At 60.1% G+C, this 16,697-nt stretch overlaps 2 protein-coding genes across 4 annotated transcripts; both read right to left on the bottom strand.

The window, feature by feature from the left end:
- Nucleotides 1-1,290: 1,290 nt before the first annotated feature.
- Nucleotides 1,291-4,631, bottom strand: LOC104377250 (PHD finger protein 13). The gene is made up of 5 exons (XM_086618563.1): nt 4,500-4,631; nt 2,820-2,912; nt 2,041-2,653; nt 1,696-1,734; nt 1,291-1,584 (listed from the first exon to the last, which is right to left on the bottom strand). Exons 1-5 carry the CDS (start codon nt 4,629-4,631, stop codon nt 1,358-1,360), a joined length of 1,104 nt encoding a protein of 367 aa, XP_086474689.1. The 3' UTR covers nt 1,291-1,357.
- Nucleotides 4,632-5,336: 705 nt separating this feature from the next.
- Nucleotides 5,337-16,425, bottom strand: ABCF3 (ATP binding cassette subfamily F member 3). 3 transcript variants are annotated; one of them, XM_086618320.1, is made up of 21 exons: nt 16,353-16,425; nt 15,973-16,120; nt 15,817-15,903; nt 15,424-15,469; nt 13,569-13,666; nt 13,329-13,451; nt 12,787-13,053; nt 12,500-12,580; nt 11,877-11,936; nt 11,473-11,529; nt 11,241-11,263; nt 10,545-10,600; nt 10,195-10,395; nt 9,949-10,025; nt 9,684-9,728; nt 9,230-9,362; nt 8,505-8,593; nt 8,244-8,335; nt 7,503-7,635; nt 7,032-7,119; nt 5,337-6,248 (listed from the first exon to the last, which is right to left on the bottom strand). In XM_086618320.1, exons 1-21 carry the CDS (start codon nt 16,423-16,425, stop codon nt 6,090-6,092), a joined length of 2,136 nt encoding a protein of 711 aa, XP_086474446.1. In that variant the 3' UTR covers nt 5,337-6,089. The 3 variants fall into 3 exon arrangements, with proteins under 3 accessions (XP_086474446.1, XP_086474445.1, XP_086474447.1); XM_086618319.1 differs by having other exon boundaries at nt 15,424-15,479; nt 15,824-15,903; XM_086618321.1 differs by having other exon boundaries at nt 15,424-15,476; nt 15,824-15,903.
- Nucleotides 16,426-16,697: the final 272 nt, after the last annotated feature.

Genomic DNA, 16,697 nt, shown 5'->3' with positions numbered 1-16,697 from the left:
TGGAGGGGCTGTGAGGAGAAGGTGGGATCCAACAGTGAGCACCCAGGAGATTACACACACACTGTGCACAAGGGACAGGGAGTGGGTAAAAGCCTTCCACTGCCAAACTGCCCTGGAGAGGGCACATCCCGTGTCTCCAGAGCAGCAGTTGCATAGCAGAAGGGGCTCAGGGCCCACTCTTGAGAAGTCATCAGATTTCACTCTACATGTCCAGGAAAAAAAAAACCAACAACCAGCTTCTGTGATGGAGGGAGCGCTGGGAAGCAGGGCCCTCCCAGCTCCTGGCTCCATCTGAGCTCAGGTCTCAGCATCCAGCTGGTGTTGAAGCAGATGCTCCACCAGACAGCCCTGCGGGCAGGAAATGGCCACAGGGTACCAGCTTCAGGTGTTTTAAACTGGAAGTGGGAAACACAGAAAGCTAACCACAAGCCCTCTCTTGCTCCCCTTTTAAAGGGCTCTCAGCCCTGCCACAGCCAGCTCCAAGGACAACTGTTCAGTCTCCTACCAGGAATCCCACCCCCCTTCACAAAGGAGACCTCAGTGCAACTGGAGAACATGAACCGAGGACTGCTTGGCAAGAAAAGCCTTTGTAATCATCTACCAAAGGATGCCTTTGCTGCTCCTGACCCAACAGGACTATCCTGGGGCCATGGGCACAGCAAACGAAACCAGAAGCACCATGGACCAGGGGAAGAACCTCCCCTGTGCAGCCTAACAAGGCTGATGAGCCAGAAATGGATGGCTCCACCAATACTCTCAAAATGCAGAGCCTCAGTCTGCTTCAGGCATTGGCAGGACGGATGTCCCTTCCCCTTCCACCCTGGAGAGCAGCGCATTACATGGAGGGAGCTCGCCTGGGCTGCACCTACTTGCTGGAGAACCTGGGTCACTGAGGCTTTGCCATTGCAGCCCACTCCAAGGTCTGACGAAAAAGAAAGGAAAACAGTGAGGAAAAAGGCAGAAGGGCAGTCACATCTTAGGATAAGTGTAAGCTTCCACCACACCACAGAAAAACTACCTGGGACTAGGTTATCCTCAGCTGCCCTGGGGTAAAGGCACTGAGCCAGCTTTGTGCAAGGACAGAGGTGTTTCCGAGCAACCTAGTGTGTGGCTGGACCACCCTCCTCTCCCCCTCCCCCCCCCCCCCCCACCTCTGGGGTGACCGAGCTCCATGGTAAACACAATCCCCAGGGAGGACACACGTGGCAGCTTCCAGGAGTCAGAAGTGCAAGGGAGACAGTCCAGCCCCACAGCCCAGCCTCTCCCCGCCGTTACTGTGCATTGATTGTCTAGCCAAACTGGGCTACGGTCTTCGGTTTAAAAAGGGGACCCCCGGCCTCCCTGCTCTGGAAGAGCTTCAGTCACAGAAGCGCTTGCGGGGCACCGTCCGAGCTCGGTTCGAGCGGCGAATCTCCTGCTTGGCATCGCGGCATCGCTGGCAGATGAAAACCTCAGGCACGTTGGATTTGCGGATCTTGGCACAAGAGAGGTGGATCCAGGTGGCGCATTCATTACATTCGATCATGGGCCTCCCTGCGAAGGGCTTCAGGCAGAAGCAGGTGATCAGATCCCAGGCATCATCGTCTGGTCAGGGAGAGACAGACACTGGTGAGAAACCACCTTACCAACTGGAGGTCCAGCTGTGGCCAGACCAGCCAGTTCCACCGGCAATAAATGCGAGAGCCCCCCACTCACCTTCTGCTTTGGTGTTGGGCGCTGCTGCGAATTCGACTGCTAAAGTTGCAAAAGGGGGAAAAAGAGAAAAAAATAAAGACAAGGTGAGCAAGGCGACCCTACACCCCACTTCAGACACATTTCAGGTCTGTACCGCTGGCTCTGCAGAACAGAGCTGCCACAGGGCAGGCCAGCTTCCTGCCCTCTGTAGTCCTCCCAGTCCTGAAGGTACTCCCTTGTTGGGGAGGCTTGGGCCATTGACAGGCCCTCACTGCCGCCAGCATGGGTGGCTGCAGCTGAGGGAGGGACAGCATTCAGCGCTGACCGCAGCACAGCAAGGCCCTCTGCGCTCACTCGGACACTCACCACTAAGCTGGGAGCTCCCTCTGCTCGCATCTTCCCCTTCGCTTTGGTCCAAGGTACTACAAGAGCTGGGGCTTTTCCTTCCTCCAGAGCAGGGTTCGTGCTCCTTTAGCTGAGGATCATCTACTGGCTTCTCGGTCCCCTGCGCTCCATGAGTCCAGTCCTTTTCCTCCTTCATCAGCTCCTCCAGGAGGCAGTTGGGCTTGGAGTCCCCAGCTGGGTTGAGGGAAGGCTCCAAGAGCTGCTCTTTCACGGGAGGCATCTGTCCCTCCAGGACCACCAGCTCTTTCACTCTGTCCTGCTCTGCCCCAAAGCCTTTCCCAGCACTCAGTGGCACCTTGTTCTCCACCTGCTGCTCCAAAATGAGTTTCTTTGCTGGTGGTTTCTTCCTTTTGGTTTGCTGGGGCCGGACATCATAGAAGCTGGTGTTGAAGGCAGGGCAGCTTGTGAGCAGGCTGTTGTCCGCAGCCCTCCTGGCCATGGCATTTCTGCTCCTCCCGTTGTCTGTCAGGACATGGCAGTCGGAGGAGTGGGACGAGGCCCAGCTATCGCTGTCCTGAGTGCTCCCCGTGCTGTTCTGGGGACTCATGCTGCCTCCGTGGGTCCAGGGCTCATTCTGCAAGCAGAGGAAGATGCAGGACTAGCATGAGAGACCATGACAAAGACATCCGGAGTAAGAAGGAAGGAGACGGGGATGGAGAGAACAACTCTCTAGGAAAAGAGTTAGGATCTAGGTCTGCAACCAGTCTTTTTCCAGAGGAAGACCCAGCGAGCCCGCTTACCTCTTCAGGGTAGGGGATGTAGCCTGCGTAGGCCAAAACGAAGGTGCAGAACTGGTTGAAGTCCTCCACTGTTCTCTGTCGTTTCTGCAACGGCTGCAACAAACACCATGTGTTGACTAAACTCCCCAGATATCCCTACTTGAGCCAAACTGACCCCGGCACACAGCCCCGGACCGCCAGGCAATTATACAAGCACACCATATTCAGGTCACCCGAACATCCATCCTTCGTGTAACCCATCTGCATCATCTGGCTCGACAGATGCAGCCCTTCCCTTTAAAACCCAGATCACGGGGGAAGGGGACGGAACGGGGCGGGAGACGACAATGACGATGGGACACCCAGAAAACACAGCAGCCGCCTGGCAGAGCGTGAGTCAGGGGCTCGGGAGCCCCGGTGCCGGGGCCGCCTGCTCCGCGCTGCCCCCCCCCCCCCCCCGCCCACAACCGGCTGACTCAAGGCCAGAGGGAGAAGGCAGCAGAGCTGGGAGGGCACCCGGCGATTTGGGCTTCCTCGGCAGCTCCCGGCGCCGGTCAGGACAAATTCCCAGGGACGGAACGCCGGGAAGGGCTGGGAGTCCGCGGGAGAGCCAGCCCCGCGCCGGCGCCCCCCGATCCAGGAGGAGCAGAACCCCCACCCCGGCCCGCCGGCCCTGGGGAGACCCTGGGGCCGGGCTACACAGCCCCTCCCGCGGCCGCGGCCGGGGCCCGCAGGGAAGGGGAGGGGGCGGCCCCCCCGGCCGCCGCCCGTCCCCGCGCCGGGCACCTGATGGTTCCCAAGATGGCGCCGCGCTCCCGGTCCTGCCCCAACCGGCGGCCGGGAGGGGGGGGGAAGCCGCGGGGGTGGGGGGGGGGGGGGGAGCGGAGGGGGGGAGGACCCCATCCCCACACACGGACACCCCCTGCACGAGCAACACCCGCAGCGGCACGGGACCCCCCCACCCCCGGAACCGGCACACAACAGCCCCCCCCCCCATTCACACACACACCCCGGCCCGCACACGGCGCGGGCAGCACGGCCCGGCACAACCCGGCCACGCAGGTCGCCGGCCGCTCCGCCGCACCCCGCGTGCCGCTGCCATCCCCCCCCGCCCCGGGCACCATCCCCCGCCCGTGCGCTCAGCCGCCCCCCGAGGGCTCCTCGCACACGCAGCGCCCCCCCCCCCCTCCCCGCACACACACACACACACACACACACACACACACGCACAGAGCCCCTCGGGCACACACACAGAGACAGAGCGCGCGCCCCGCCCCCCCCCCCCCAAGCCCCCCTCAGGCACCCCCCCCAGCCCCCCACGCGCACAGAGCGCGCCCCCGACACACGACCCCCCCTCGGCGCGCGCACACATACACGACTGCCCCCCCCCCCCGTGCACATACACACACATGCACGCGCGCGCGCACAGACACACGCGACCCCCCCCGCCGCGCGCACACAGAGGAGCCCCCCACGCACACGCTGAGACACACGAGCCCCCCCCCGCGCGCACACACTCACACACACTCTCACACAACTCTGCACCCCCCCACCGCGGGCACTCCCGCATCTCGTGGCGGCCCCGCACCCCCGGGCTCGCGCACAGCGCCCCCCCGGGGTCCCCCCGGGCACCCGCACACAGCCCCCGCCGCCACCGGGGGAGTCCGACCGCCCTCCGCTCCCTCCCGTCCCCCCGCTCACCTCCTCGGGCACGGGGGATCCGGGGCTGGGCACGGGGCTGCTCTCCGCCGAGCGTGGCCCGCCGCGGGGCAACGGTCCTGCGGGGGCGGCCGCCCCGCGCCCCTCACCTGCCACCTCCCCACCGGCGCTCATGCCGCCCGCCGGGCCCGCCCTACCCTGCCCGGTACGGTACGGTGGGTGCCCGCCGCCGGTCGGAGCGAGGCTCGAGCACCGCCCCGGCCGCAGGGGCGGGACCACCTGGTGGCGGGGAAGGCGGGGGCGGGGCCTCGCGCCGGCCGCCCCGGTGGGAGGGTTGGGGGGGGCCGCCTCTACCGTCGCGGAGAGGTGGCGGGGGGGCGCGTAGGCGGACAGGGCCGGCCTCCTTACCGGCAGCACCGGTCCCCGTCCTGCCGCACGCAGCCCCGGAGCACCGGGACACCCCCGCCGCTGGGTACCAGCGCCCCACCCGGGTCCTCGCAGGGTCCCCACCCCCTTCCCCGGGCTGCCAGGGGGGCCCCCCTGCCCTGCCCCCTCCTCCCACCCGCCCTCAGCCCCGGTTTCTCGCAGCCCCCAAACCACAACCGCATCCGGGCATCCACCAGAGCTGACACCCAACCCCACCTCGCCCCTTCTCCGTGCCCCCGAGGCGGCCCCCCCCAGTAGCCCAGTGGGACACAGGCACGACCCCCCACAAGCCACCCCGGGTACCAGCCTCCCCAGCACCACAGAGGAGCCATTTAATTCGGTTAGACCCGTCTGGAAAGCATCTCCCGGAGCAGCCCTGTGCTCTGTGCCCCCTAAATTCAAAGCCCGCAGCCCCCCAAGGAAAAGAGAGCGCTGCACCCACTGTGTCCTGGGTTTATTTACACTGCAACCTCTGTGCAGGTGGGCAGGGAGGGGTGCCAGGCAGCCCACCCCAGGGCCGGTTTGAAAGGAAAGGCAGGCGGGCGGCCAGAAGGGGTGGTACTGGCAGCAGCGTGGGGAAAGGAGCAGGGAGCAGGGCTGGGGCAGAGCTGGGCTCTGGCTCCCTTGGCACTACAAACACAAGCTCCTGGGAGGACAGACCAAGTGAGCCCCAGCTTCCAGGGGCTGGGGGAAAGAGGCAGGGGTCACTTTTAGCAGCAAAGGCCTCGTTTCCCTCCAGGGCAGCAGAGGGGACAGTGACATGTGATGGAGCCGGACTAGTGTTTGGCCAGTTAAACAGAGAGAAAAAAAAAAAGAAAGAAAAAGTAAAAGGCAGAGGGGGAAGCAAAGAAACAGGGAGAACAGCTCCTCTCCTGCACTCCAGAGCACGGAGTTAAACCGGGGGGTCAGGACTCAACACCTCCTTCCCTCCTCTTGGCAGAGCAGCAGCTCCAGGCGCAGCCCCTGCCAGTGGCAGAATCTCTGGTGTGTCCCTGGCCACGGGCAGCACCGGGCTCCTGCTCCCTCGCTGTCCTTCTGCCCAGCCCCGGGAGGGCAGAGCAGTTCAGGTGGCAGTTTCATGGCATGGCTGACAGTCCATGCGGGCAGCAGCGTCCTCAGCGCGCTCTGCCAGGCACAGTTGGGATGGATGCTGAGTCGGCCGAGCTTCGCGCTCCAGCCCCCAGCACAGTCCGGCTCCCGCCTCCCTTATAGGAAACCCTCCTTCCGGAACTGCTCCTTCAGGACTTCTCTGTACTGGTCGAAGCCGCCCTCGATACGGGTCACAGTAGTGTTCTCACACACCCACAGCTCCTGGCACACCAGGCGGATGAAGCGCTCGTTGTGGGACACCAGAATTACACCGCCCTGCCAACACACAAGAAGGGAAAAAAGGGAATTTAGCGGAGCATGACCCAGCGCTGGTGGCATGGGGATCCCGCGTGCCTGCCTGGCCTGTGCCCAGGACTTCAGGTTTCCATCCACTCTAGGGAAAACGCTAGTGATACTTCACTGGCAGGGACCTAATCCCAGCCTTTCCTTCCTTCAGTGGGACAGACAGGATGTATGGAAGAGGCACACGCAGTTTAAGGTATTTAGCCTCCCCTCTCGGAGTGCAGGGTTTGGTACTGCTCTCCAGGTCTCTGACAGGTGGAGTCAAAGACAGGGAAAAGGTGGCTGGATCAGGCCCTGAGCAACCTCGATTCACCTTTTCTTTCACTGCCCCAACCCAGGCAACTACAAAACAGCGAGAACCAGGTTGATCACAGCTGTATCTGGAGGCTGCATCTTTGGACATCAGGCATAAAACCTGCCTAAGGAAGATCCGAGAGGCCCCAAGGCAGGGATGAGCACTGCATGCAGCACATGAGAAGACACAGGATGTAGATGACTGGCCAAGATGGGGGACAAGGGGCGCTCTGGTCTGCTGTTGCCTCTCTCAGCCATTCCTAGCCAAAGTCAGCAAGTGAAACAAACCAGCAGGATGGACTGCTAAGGCAGAAATGTGACTGACCCTTCTCAACATCTGTCCTGGACTTGAAGCCACCACTGGTATCTGATTGTCCACCTCTGGATGAAGTATCAAGTAACCTGAGCTAGAGGCTGTAGGGAGCATTAGAAAAACAAGAGATCTTGCTGAGGGAGCCTTACCCGGAACCTATTCAGTGCCTTTGCAAGTGCCTCGATAGTCTCCATATCCAGGTGATTTGTCGGCTCATCCAGGATGTAGAAGTTTGGACTGGAACAGAAGACAGCTTTGAGCATGCACTGAAACAGGCGAGGCTGGGCTCGCACCCTGTCTCACTGCAGCAACCTCCGCTGGGCTGCCGCTGCTTTAGCCACTTACGGCCACAGGCACTGGCACGTGCCGGGCCCCAAGATCAGCGTTTCCCAGCTCCAGGGACACCTCTTATCCCTGTGAGCCCAAAGGAGCAGGAGAAAGCCACTTGCCTCCTTTCACACAGTCCCTGCAGGGTGACAACCTCCCTCCCCACCCAAGTTCCAAGGATGAGGCTTCCACAAGGCTGCGGAAAGTCCCCAGATGCCCGCCCCTTCCTCCTGGTGAAGCAGGCTCCAGGGATGGAGCCATATGAAAGTTAACAGCATCTTGGAGAAAATTACCAGGACATAGTCATCTGGGCAAAGGCCACGCGACTCTTCTGACCTCCAGACAGGCTGGCCACAGGACGCACAGCCAGCTCCCCTGAGATGCCGTAGCTCCCCAGCTGATGCCGGTACTCCTCCTCCGTCTTTCCTGCATGTCACAACACAGCTATGGCACATCCGGCGTGACACAGGGCCCTCAGTGCCGTGAGCTCAGCGGGCGCTGCGGCTGGGCAGCCTGCACCAGACCAGCATGGCAGGGGGGAGGAATTCAACAGTTGCTTCCAGGCAATTCCCTCCCAAGCAGGGGGTTTGCGGGGAAAACCTGACTGACACGATCAGGACAGGGGCTGCAGGGCTGGTGACTGACTCCAAGCGACACTGTCCTTGCCATTCCCTGTCACCGCGTTACGTAATGTTGAGCGGAGAAGGGAGCCGGCGGTTTTGCCATCTGGCAAAGGGGGAGCCAGTGCTCGTTCTGTGCCCAGCAGCAAAGTTGTGTCATCTGTCCCCAAAACCTGGCAACGGTGGAGCACCAGCCCGAGATCTGCAGGCTGCCAGCTACCCCTGCACAACCAGCTCAGCTTCTCACGGCTGGTGTCCTGAACTTGTGCTGGATGTGGGGATTTAACCCAGATCAGACAGTGTCCCCTAAGCACAGATGTGACAGAGCCTTCTGCCCAGGGCCATGGAACAAATCGATGCACGTGGCAAAGGAGACCTCAATGGCCCAGATCTCCTGGGATCTCCAAAACTCACCTGGAAACTTTCTTGCCAGCAACTCTACAGCACTGATGTTCAAGTCCAGTTGATCCACATGGTGCTGGCTGAAATAACCAATCTTTAGGTTTCTGCAGAATGAGAAGCGAGATCAGGAGCTGGTACCAGGCCTTGCAACCACGGTGCTCACAGCTGCAGCTACAGGAAGGGGGGCACATACGTGGGTGTGTCCAAAGCACAGCCCAGAAGCCCTTCAGCTGCACCATTCCTCCCAGTCCCCCAGCCCTTCCTACCAGGTACCTGTGAGCATGTCTGATCCCTCTGACTGGTGTCAGCTCCCCCATTAAGATCTTTAGCATGGTTGACTTGCCAGCTCCGTTTTCTCCAACCTAGAGAAGCAGTATCATCATCAGAAAACGTGAAACCCATGAAAGTACTTCAGAGAGGGGGGCAGTGATCAGGGAATTTCAACTTGCTTGGACGACCACGCAGTGGAGGGGGCAGCATGAGAGACTAACCAGCAGCTCCAGCTACCTGGAAGCTGCTTTTCTATCACTGAGGAGCAGCACAGGTAGCAGTGCTAGAAGATGTTCCCTCCTCAAACCTCGATCCTAAGGATTACCTGGTCCCAGCCTCATTTGCAAGCAAATAGCATCTCTCTGCTGCCCCATCCAATGCAGCAGGAGTCCCCACTACATGCTGCTGTTGTCGGCTAACAGGGAGTTACAGAGAAGATGAACCCAGTCTCTTCTCAGAGGCACCTGGTGAAAGGATGAAGTGCAACAGGCACGAGTCCCAAATTCTGACTGGTATGAAGAAAAATGTTCCAATGTTCCTCAAACTGAGGATGATCAAATGCTGCAATGGGACTCAGAGGAATGGGAGAAACAGTCCTCCCTGAAGATATCCAGAATTCAACTGGACAAGGACCTGAGAAACCTGACCTTACATCAAAGCTGGCCCCACCTTCAGCAGGGACCTCCCAAGGTCCCTTGTAGCCACCATTATTCTGCAATCCCACATACCACACAGATGCGGGACTCCAGGTCAGCAGAGACGGAGAGGGAACGGAAGATGTAGTGACTTGGGTCGTAATAGAAGTCTACTTCGTCTAGCTGCAGGATGGGGGGGGAGAACTTCTCAAAGCCATCAGGGAACCTGGGAAGGCAGGAAGAGGTGACAGATAGCCAGGAACTTCAGAGACTCTGTTCCCAGCCACCCTGGGCAACTTCTGCAACCCTCCAGGTGGCAAGGGGGAGCCCCAACCATGCAGGGCCTCTGGGAAGCATGGTCACATGGAGGGGATACGGATCTGCAGCCTTGGCCCCAGCAGGGAACCCAACTGAAATGTGGGACTCTGTCAGATTAAGGCTGGCCCGAAGGAAAGGGTGGCTGTCCCAGCCAGGACAGGACTCAGGAGGAGCTCACGTCAGAAAGGGAGCCAGGTGGCCTCCAAGCAAGGGCTCAGGGGACACTTACTTCATGATCACCTCAGACTCCTTGTCCACAGGTTTCAGATCTGGTCTGCAAGAAAGAGACACATAACCAAAGTGCTCTGCACTGGCAGTCTGCTCTCACACCAGAAGGCATCAGCTCTGCGACACCTCATCCTAGCCAAAGCCTCCGTACCAGAGACAGGGCACCCAAACCCCAAACTGCCCCCCTATCTCCCAGGGAACCTCTGTTTCTTCCCATGAGCACTGCCCGCCCACCACCTCCAGAGGGGAGCAGGACAAGCACTCACAGCTTCTCCAACAGCTTGAGCTTGCTCTGCACTTGGGACGCCCGGTTGGCGTTGTAGCGAAAGCGGTCGATGAAAACCTACAAGACATAAAAGCATCAGAGAATCTCAGGTCCCCTTCAGCCCTAGCCACATCGCTCCGCTGCAAACCTCCTGCAACAACAGAGCCACATCCACAGGTCTAGAAGCACGGAGAAAGGAACAAGGCTGCGAGAAGAATGCCCCAGCACTACCAGCTTCCTCCAGTACCTGGATGTGCTCACGGTACTGCTGCTGGGCTTCGTACTCTCGTTGCTGGTTCTTCAGCCGCTCCTCCTTGATCTTCATGAAGTTCTCAAAGTCCCCTCGGTACGTGTCCAGCCGCTGCGAGTGCAGGTGGATGATGTCCGTGGCCACCGCATTCAGGAAGTTCCTGTCGTGGGACACCACGAGGATGGTCGACTGCCAGTTCTGGAGGAGACAGCGAGAAGGGAGGCCTGAGCACCACTGAGCCAGAGCGCAGGGCTCGGTCCCACCACCCAGTGAGGTGAGACACCAGCCTGGAGGACATCTCCATCCCTCGCCCTTGCTCTGTCCCAGGGCTTCCTGCTACCCCCTACCTGCAGGTAGGCTTCGAGCCACAAAATGGCCCTCACATCCAGCATGTTTGTTGGCTCTGAGGGAAGGGAAAGAGGCACTGAGGTGAGGAGGGATGAGGATGGCTGGATCACACTTTTTTACACAGCAAAGGCCAGTGATGGGCATCATGGAGGAAGAGACTCTGCGAGGGGACCTGCTCCCACAGCTCAGGTGACTCACACGTGCGGGGTGTGCCAAGGTGGGTGGGCACGGGGACCGAGGCGCAGCCAGGGATGCTCCTCCCACTCCATACCAGTACCCCCACCCTGGTGCCCAGCAGCAGTGTCTCACACGCCCCCCCCCCCCCCGCCCAAGGTGGGTACTTCCCCAGGGAGCTAGCCCAGCCCCAGGACAAAGGGACCCCCCCACCCAGCACAGGCTGCCAGCCAGGGCCCACCGCAGGGCTGGGCGAGGGAACGACAGGCAGCCCGCCCACCTGAGGCACGGGGCAGAGCTCTGCCGAGCACAGCAGAAGCGGCCGCCCAAGTGGACTTCCCCACACCACTGCCAGCTCTGCCTGCTGGGCCAGGGGAGCACCAACAGCTCCGCCGGCACTGGCCCCGTCACGCAGGGCTATTTTGAGCAGCCAGCTAAAGGCCACGGCGTGTTGCCAACCCCAGCAAGGGCACAGGCAGGCCCAGTGGCGGTGTTGGTGGGGACTCGCAGTATCGACTTACCGTCCAGCAGAAGGAGATCCGGCCTAGGGGAAAACAAGACGTGGGAATCAGAAGCAAAAAGAGCACAGGGTCAGTGCAGAGAGTGTTCCTCCACACACACAGAGCCGCGATGGCTCCAACGCTCCCCACCCTGAGAGCCTCAGTCAAGAGGACCCCCAGGCAGCACCCATGCACCTCGCAGCACGGACAGCAAGGAGGGTTAACTCCACGGCATGAAGGCCTGGACACCAACCTGGCAAACAGGGCTCTGGCTAAGGCCAGTCTCATTCTCCAGCCTCCGGAAAACTCTCTGAGGAGAGAAGAGGTTGCAGAGAAGGGTTACTGTTTAACACAGAACTCCGCGTTTGCCTGCCTACTGGGTTCCCTGCTCCCCCACGGCTTTTTTGGCTCTGGTATCACCCAGAGATGATGGCGTATCCCTGCAGAGATTTTAGGTGTAGCACAAGATCCATGGCCCAGCAGGCACGTGGCTTGGCACTCCCAGGGCAGGAGACCACACTGGAAGGGCAGGAATAGACCCTCGCTCTCCTACAGGGCTCCCCTCCCACAGTTACAGCCACAGCAGTGCCTGGGGGATCACTAGGAATGTCTCCCCAGACTCAGTTCTGTCTCAATGCCCAGAACGTGGAGACTTACTTGGTTGTCTGTTCTTGCATCTTTGCATTAAAGCCCAACCCAGCAAGAATGACGGACGCCCTGGGAAAAAGGGGAGAGAACTGGAATGTAGCTACAGCATCCAACCGCAGAGCATGGTCTGAGGTCTCAGACCCACGATCACCACAGGGACTCTGCTGGATGGTTTAAGGCCATTCCGGTGCAGGAAAACCTCCTTGCACAGCTAAGAGCCGTGCTTGGCTGGGAAATGCAGCCAAACGGGGCGCAGCATCCACATCACATCCGAGGAGATTTGGAAGAAGTTTTCAGCTCTTTGACCAGGAAGAGAATCACTACCACCAACATCCCAGAAACGTTCCCCAGACCACCAGGAACCTGGGCAGGTCTTGAGAGGAGCAGCAGAAACAATGCAAGCCATTTAGGGTGAAGAAAAGAAAAATCTCCCTCCAGCTTCAGGGTGAAGCTTGACTAATCCTAACCCAGCAGAGCTGTAACAGAAGAAGAGACAAGAAGAGCAGCAGGGAGAGGGCCCTATCCCCACATCTTGGATCCCAGGCCCACAGCATCACCCTTCCATGCCTTCCAACCACCCTTCCAACCACTGCCCACGCCAACAAACAGTAGCGCCCGCAGAGCTGTCTCACCTTGCTGGGGCCTTGTCTGCCTCAATCTCCTCTAGCTTCGCATAGATCTCCGACAGCCTGGCACTTTCTGTCTGTTCTCCCCTGGGGCAGGACAAAGAGAAGTGTGCGGGACTGACCAGGGTCAGCGTTTGAGTGCTGGGGGAGGCTGATCTCCTCAGGCAGGACTAGGGCGGGCATGACGCAGCCCAGCCCTGCTGGAGCCCTCCTTTTGAAGGGAGAGACCTCAGAACGAGAGCTTGTGGTCAAGAGGCCACAGAAGGGCTGGAAACCCAATGGGAACATCTCACCTGCCGGCATTAATCTTGGCCGTCAGAGCCCTCTCCTCCCGCAGCAGGCTCTCACGCGTGGTGTCACACTCCAGCACACTCTGCAGCGCCAGCGTCTCGTCCCCTGCCACCTCCTGCTCCACGTGGAGGATGCTGATGTGCGAGGGGATGCGCAGGCTCTGGCTGGCGATCATCTTCAGCAGTGTGGTCTTCCCCAGCCCGTTCCTGCCCACCAGCCCGTAGCGCCGTCCGAACGCCAGGTTCAGGTCTGCTCCCGCCAGTAGGACACTGAAGCAAAAGGACAGGCAGGTACCTGGTCAGACTGCCCCATGGAGAGGGAGATAACCGGCAGCCACCTGCCTCCAGCATATTTCAGGCTGGGCTGGGGCCAAGCAACCATCACAGACTTCTCCTGCCCAAAGCCAACAGGGTCAGGCACCCACATTGCTTTCTGATCCTTCCCATATCCTCTGTCATTTCCCAACCACTCCCCAGTCCAGTCTCAATGACCCATGGTCCAAAACGCCAGTCAGGATCTGTCCCACCTCTTCATCTGCACTCACCGCTCACCGAAGGACACATCAAAGTTCTCGATGCGCACGTCATACGACTTATTCTTGCCTGATGACTCCATGCGAGTCTCCTTCTTGCTGGCAGCTTGGCTGGCTGATGCCTCCTCAAGGACCCTGCGAGCAGGCAGAAGACAGAGAAAGGGGCTCAACAGGGAAGCTCTTGCACAGCCTGATCCCAGCCATGCTCAGCAGAGCAGCATGGGGATGTTTGAGGTGACCTCCATAACTCACAGAGGGCCAGATGATTTCAGGGAATCCCGCTCCATCCTCTTGTCCTGCTTGGCTTTCAGCCTGGCTTCTGCCTTCTCCAGTTTCTTGGCATTCACCATCTGAGGCACAAAGCAGAGTTTAAAGAAGAGAGAGCATCTTCAGCAAAAGCCCCAAAAGCCCAACTCCATGAGAAAAGAGATCAATCAATCCCACACGCCTGGAAGGAAGGGAAGCAGGGAGGTACAACAGGGGAACTGGGACAGACTCAAGCACATTTTGAGGATCTTAATCAGGCCAGGAGATCTCTTCAGGAACGAAGTCTTAAATCAACTGCTCATACACAACACTTCTGCCTCAGCACGGCAAACGGTTTGGCTGACCCTAACGTACGGCCATGTTCTCTAGGTCCAGGGACCTGGGTCAGCCAAGTCACTTCAACAGCAACAACCTGCTATCCCAACACTTCCTCTGCTACACCCTGCACCCACCCTTGTCCTGCACCACGAGGTGTGTTAAACTTTGGCCAGTTTGGAATAAAGTCAGCTTACACGGTGGATCAATCCAGACAGAGGCAAAACGCATTTAATTAAACCTGAAGGCAAACAGGAGCCAAGTGTTTTAACCTGGCCTCTGGTCTTGGCCAGGCTCTCGGCCCACTCCAGCTTATTCCAGCATCAAGTCAAATATTTGTGGCTGACCAAGAACACTCCTAGATATTTCTAGGCAACTCGGCAGCCATGGGAGCACGTTACAGACCTGCACGCTAGACTGAACAGCGTCTTGTTATTGGAGCTGCGACCTCGTACATACAGATGGATTGAGTCACTCTGTAAACTACAGCAAGCTCTCTGAATCTCCCAGTAAGACGTGCCCTCCAGAAGTTGAGAGGCCTTCTCTGAATCGTCTCCAATTTTTATGAAGATTCTTTTTAAGTTGTGGACATGAGAGCCAGAGAGCAAACCCAGCAGCAACAACTCCAGTGCCAAAACCAGCAACAGCTGCCAGCTTTCACTTAAGACTCCCATTCAGACACGCGGGGATCACGTTAGGTCTCAGCCTCCAAGCAAGGGGTTCTTGTCCTCAACACCGCTCCAGGGAGAGCTCTACAAGAGACCAGCCCAGTAGTGGCACTGCCCACCCTGTGCAGCTACTGCTGTCCTTGCTTTGCACAAGAACAACATGCACAACCACACCTCTACTCATACTCAAGCTTTGGCACATCCAACACAGAGAGAAAGCCGGGACACTCCTGAGCAGCTACGCATTTCACTGGCAAAGATGTTCTGATTTCCTCCAGGCCATGGAGCATAACTGCTTCCAAACTTCTTTGCTCCTGCTCTTATTTCTCAAACCACAACAACTCGCAGCCATTGCTAAGCTGGGCTTACAACCTCCTCGCAGCAGTGCTCTGGAAAACAGCTGCTCCCTGCCAACTCCCCACCTGTAAAATCCCAACACTTCACCGTTAGCCAGGGTTTTATCTCCCACCAAGTATGGCAAGATGTCATCCCGGCACATCTTATTTTCTCAATCAGAGGCCTTGCTGTAGATGCCAAAGGCTCTCGTAAAAGTCAGAGAAGCTGTGCTCTGAGCACCACCACTGCATCAACCACGCTTTGAGCTCATTAAGAAGTTATGGAAAACAGATCTTGTCAAATTAATACGCTGTTAACTCCTGTCGAGTGTCTTTACTGGACTAAGGTCAAGAGCTTCCCAAACCACAGTGAATGTGACGAGGAGGCGCAGCACGTCCCACAGCGTGTCCCTAGCCAGGACGGCTGCCTGTCCCGGCTGCCCTCTGAGGGCAAGATGACCAGCGCAGGGAACCTCCAACCCCACACGTCAGCTCCCACCGAGCCTGCTGGCCCCCACTTACCGAGGTCTGGCCTCTCTTCAGCAACAGCCCTGGCAGCAGGTCTGCGCTGGCGTCTGCTGCAACGAGACAGTCGGGTGTTGGTGAGCATGTGCTCCATGGAGGCTCCACCAAGCGCTGCCTTAGCAGCTGCCTAAACCAAGCAGGATTGCTCCCTCTCCACGGGACGAAGGGACCACAGTGTGGCTCCTCTCCCTCCACCCCAGCTCGCCCTGTGGGTCACCAGCTGCCGCTGGCTGCAGCTCGGCGGCAGAAGAGAAAGAGGGATGTGCTGCGCGGGGGAGCCCGAGGCACGCGAGGGCAAGGGTACCATGCCCCAAGGTCAGACCGCACACACCTGACGGCAGGGTGGGCACCGTGGGGTGACACGCGTGGCCAGAGGTCCCCCACGGGCACCACTTACCATATCCATCGGTGATCTGGGAGAGCTGGATGGGGGCGTCCAGCAGCACCTGGCTGCATTGCTGGGCCCGGCCCTCTTCCCTACGGGAGAGGAGGAAGGTGAGGAGGGGAAGGAGGGTAAGGAGGGCGCGGGGCGGGGGCGGCCCTTACAGCTGCAGCGTGTTGAAGAGGCGCTGGCAGATCTCCCGGATGGCGCCGTCGTCCTTGGCGTCCCGTGACACCTCCCGCAGCAGCTCCCCCACCGCCTCCACCAGCTCGTCCACCGACTCGAAGTCCGCCCCGCTGCCGCGCAGGATCCCTGCAGGCACACGGCGCCGGCGCTGCACACCCCTCCGCTCGCGCGCGCTGTCGCGACGGACGGCCGCGTGTCGCGATGCGGCCGATAGGTGGCACCCGCTCGCTTCCCCTACGCCGCCCCTCCCCAGCCGCCTGTCGCGACTCGGGTGCGGCCGCCTGTCACGACAGCGGGGAGGTGTCGCGACATACGGCGGAGCGGGAGGCCGAGCCGCGGGAAGGCGGGCACCGCTCACCCGTCACGTAAGCGAAGACCTCGCCGTCCAGGTCGGGGAACTCGCTGCGGAGGATGTCGGCGCACGACGCCATGGTGGAGCCGGAGCGGGGCCCGGCCGCAACGCGGCCCGGTGCCGCCGGCGCACGGAACCCGGAACGGCGGAAGGGACGGCGCGGGGCCTGCCGGGAAGGAGGCGGGCGGCCGCCATGTCTGCGGGGGCCGCCGGGAAGTGGAGTCCGGGGCGGGGCGCGCGTGCGCAACGCGGGACGGGGGCGGAGCCCGCTGCCACGTGCAGCCGCCTGGCGCGGGGCGGGGAGCGCGGCGGGTCCTCGGCACCGGGGGGCCGGGCTGCGGCGGCGGCCGT

The sequence above is a fragment of the Tauraco erythrolophus genome, chromosome 11 (genome assembly GCF_009769465.1).
Source record: "Tauraco erythrolophus isolate bTauEry1 chromosome 11, bTauEry1.pri, whole genome shotgun sequence".
Lineage (NCBI taxonomy): Eukaryota > Metazoa > Chordata > Aves > Musophagiformes > Musophagidae > Tauraco > Tauraco erythrolophus.
The sequence above is the reverse complement of the archived record's forward strand: the minus strand, read 5'-3'. Positions and strand labels throughout refer to the sequence as shown.

Coding starts and splice junctions, on each gene's coding strand:
- LOC104377250 (XM_086618563.1), bottom strand. CDS start 4,631: ATGAGCGCCGGTGGGGAGGTGGCAGGTGAGGGGCGCGGGGCGGCCGCC. Junction 2,654..2,819: donor ACATCCCCTACCCTGAAGAG/GTAAGCGGGCTC, acceptor CTCTGCTTGCAG/AATGAGCCCTGGACCCACGG. Junction 1,585..1,695: donor GCCCAACACCAAAGCAGAAG/GTGAGTGGGGGG, acceptor CTCCCTGACCAG/ACGATGATGCCTGGGATCTG.
- ABCF3 (XM_086618319.1), bottom strand. CDS start 16,425: ATGGCGTCGTGCGCCGACATCCTCCGCAGCGAGTTCCCCGACCTGGAC. Junction 13,667..15,423: donor TGAAGAGAGGCCAGACCTCG/GTAAGTGGGGGC, acceptor TTTGTGCCTCAG/ATGGTGAATGCCAAGAAACT. Junction 8,594..9,229: donor TGGAGTCCCGCATCTGTGTG/GTATGTGGGATT, acceptor CTGCTTCTCTAG/GTTGGAGAAAACGGAGCTGG.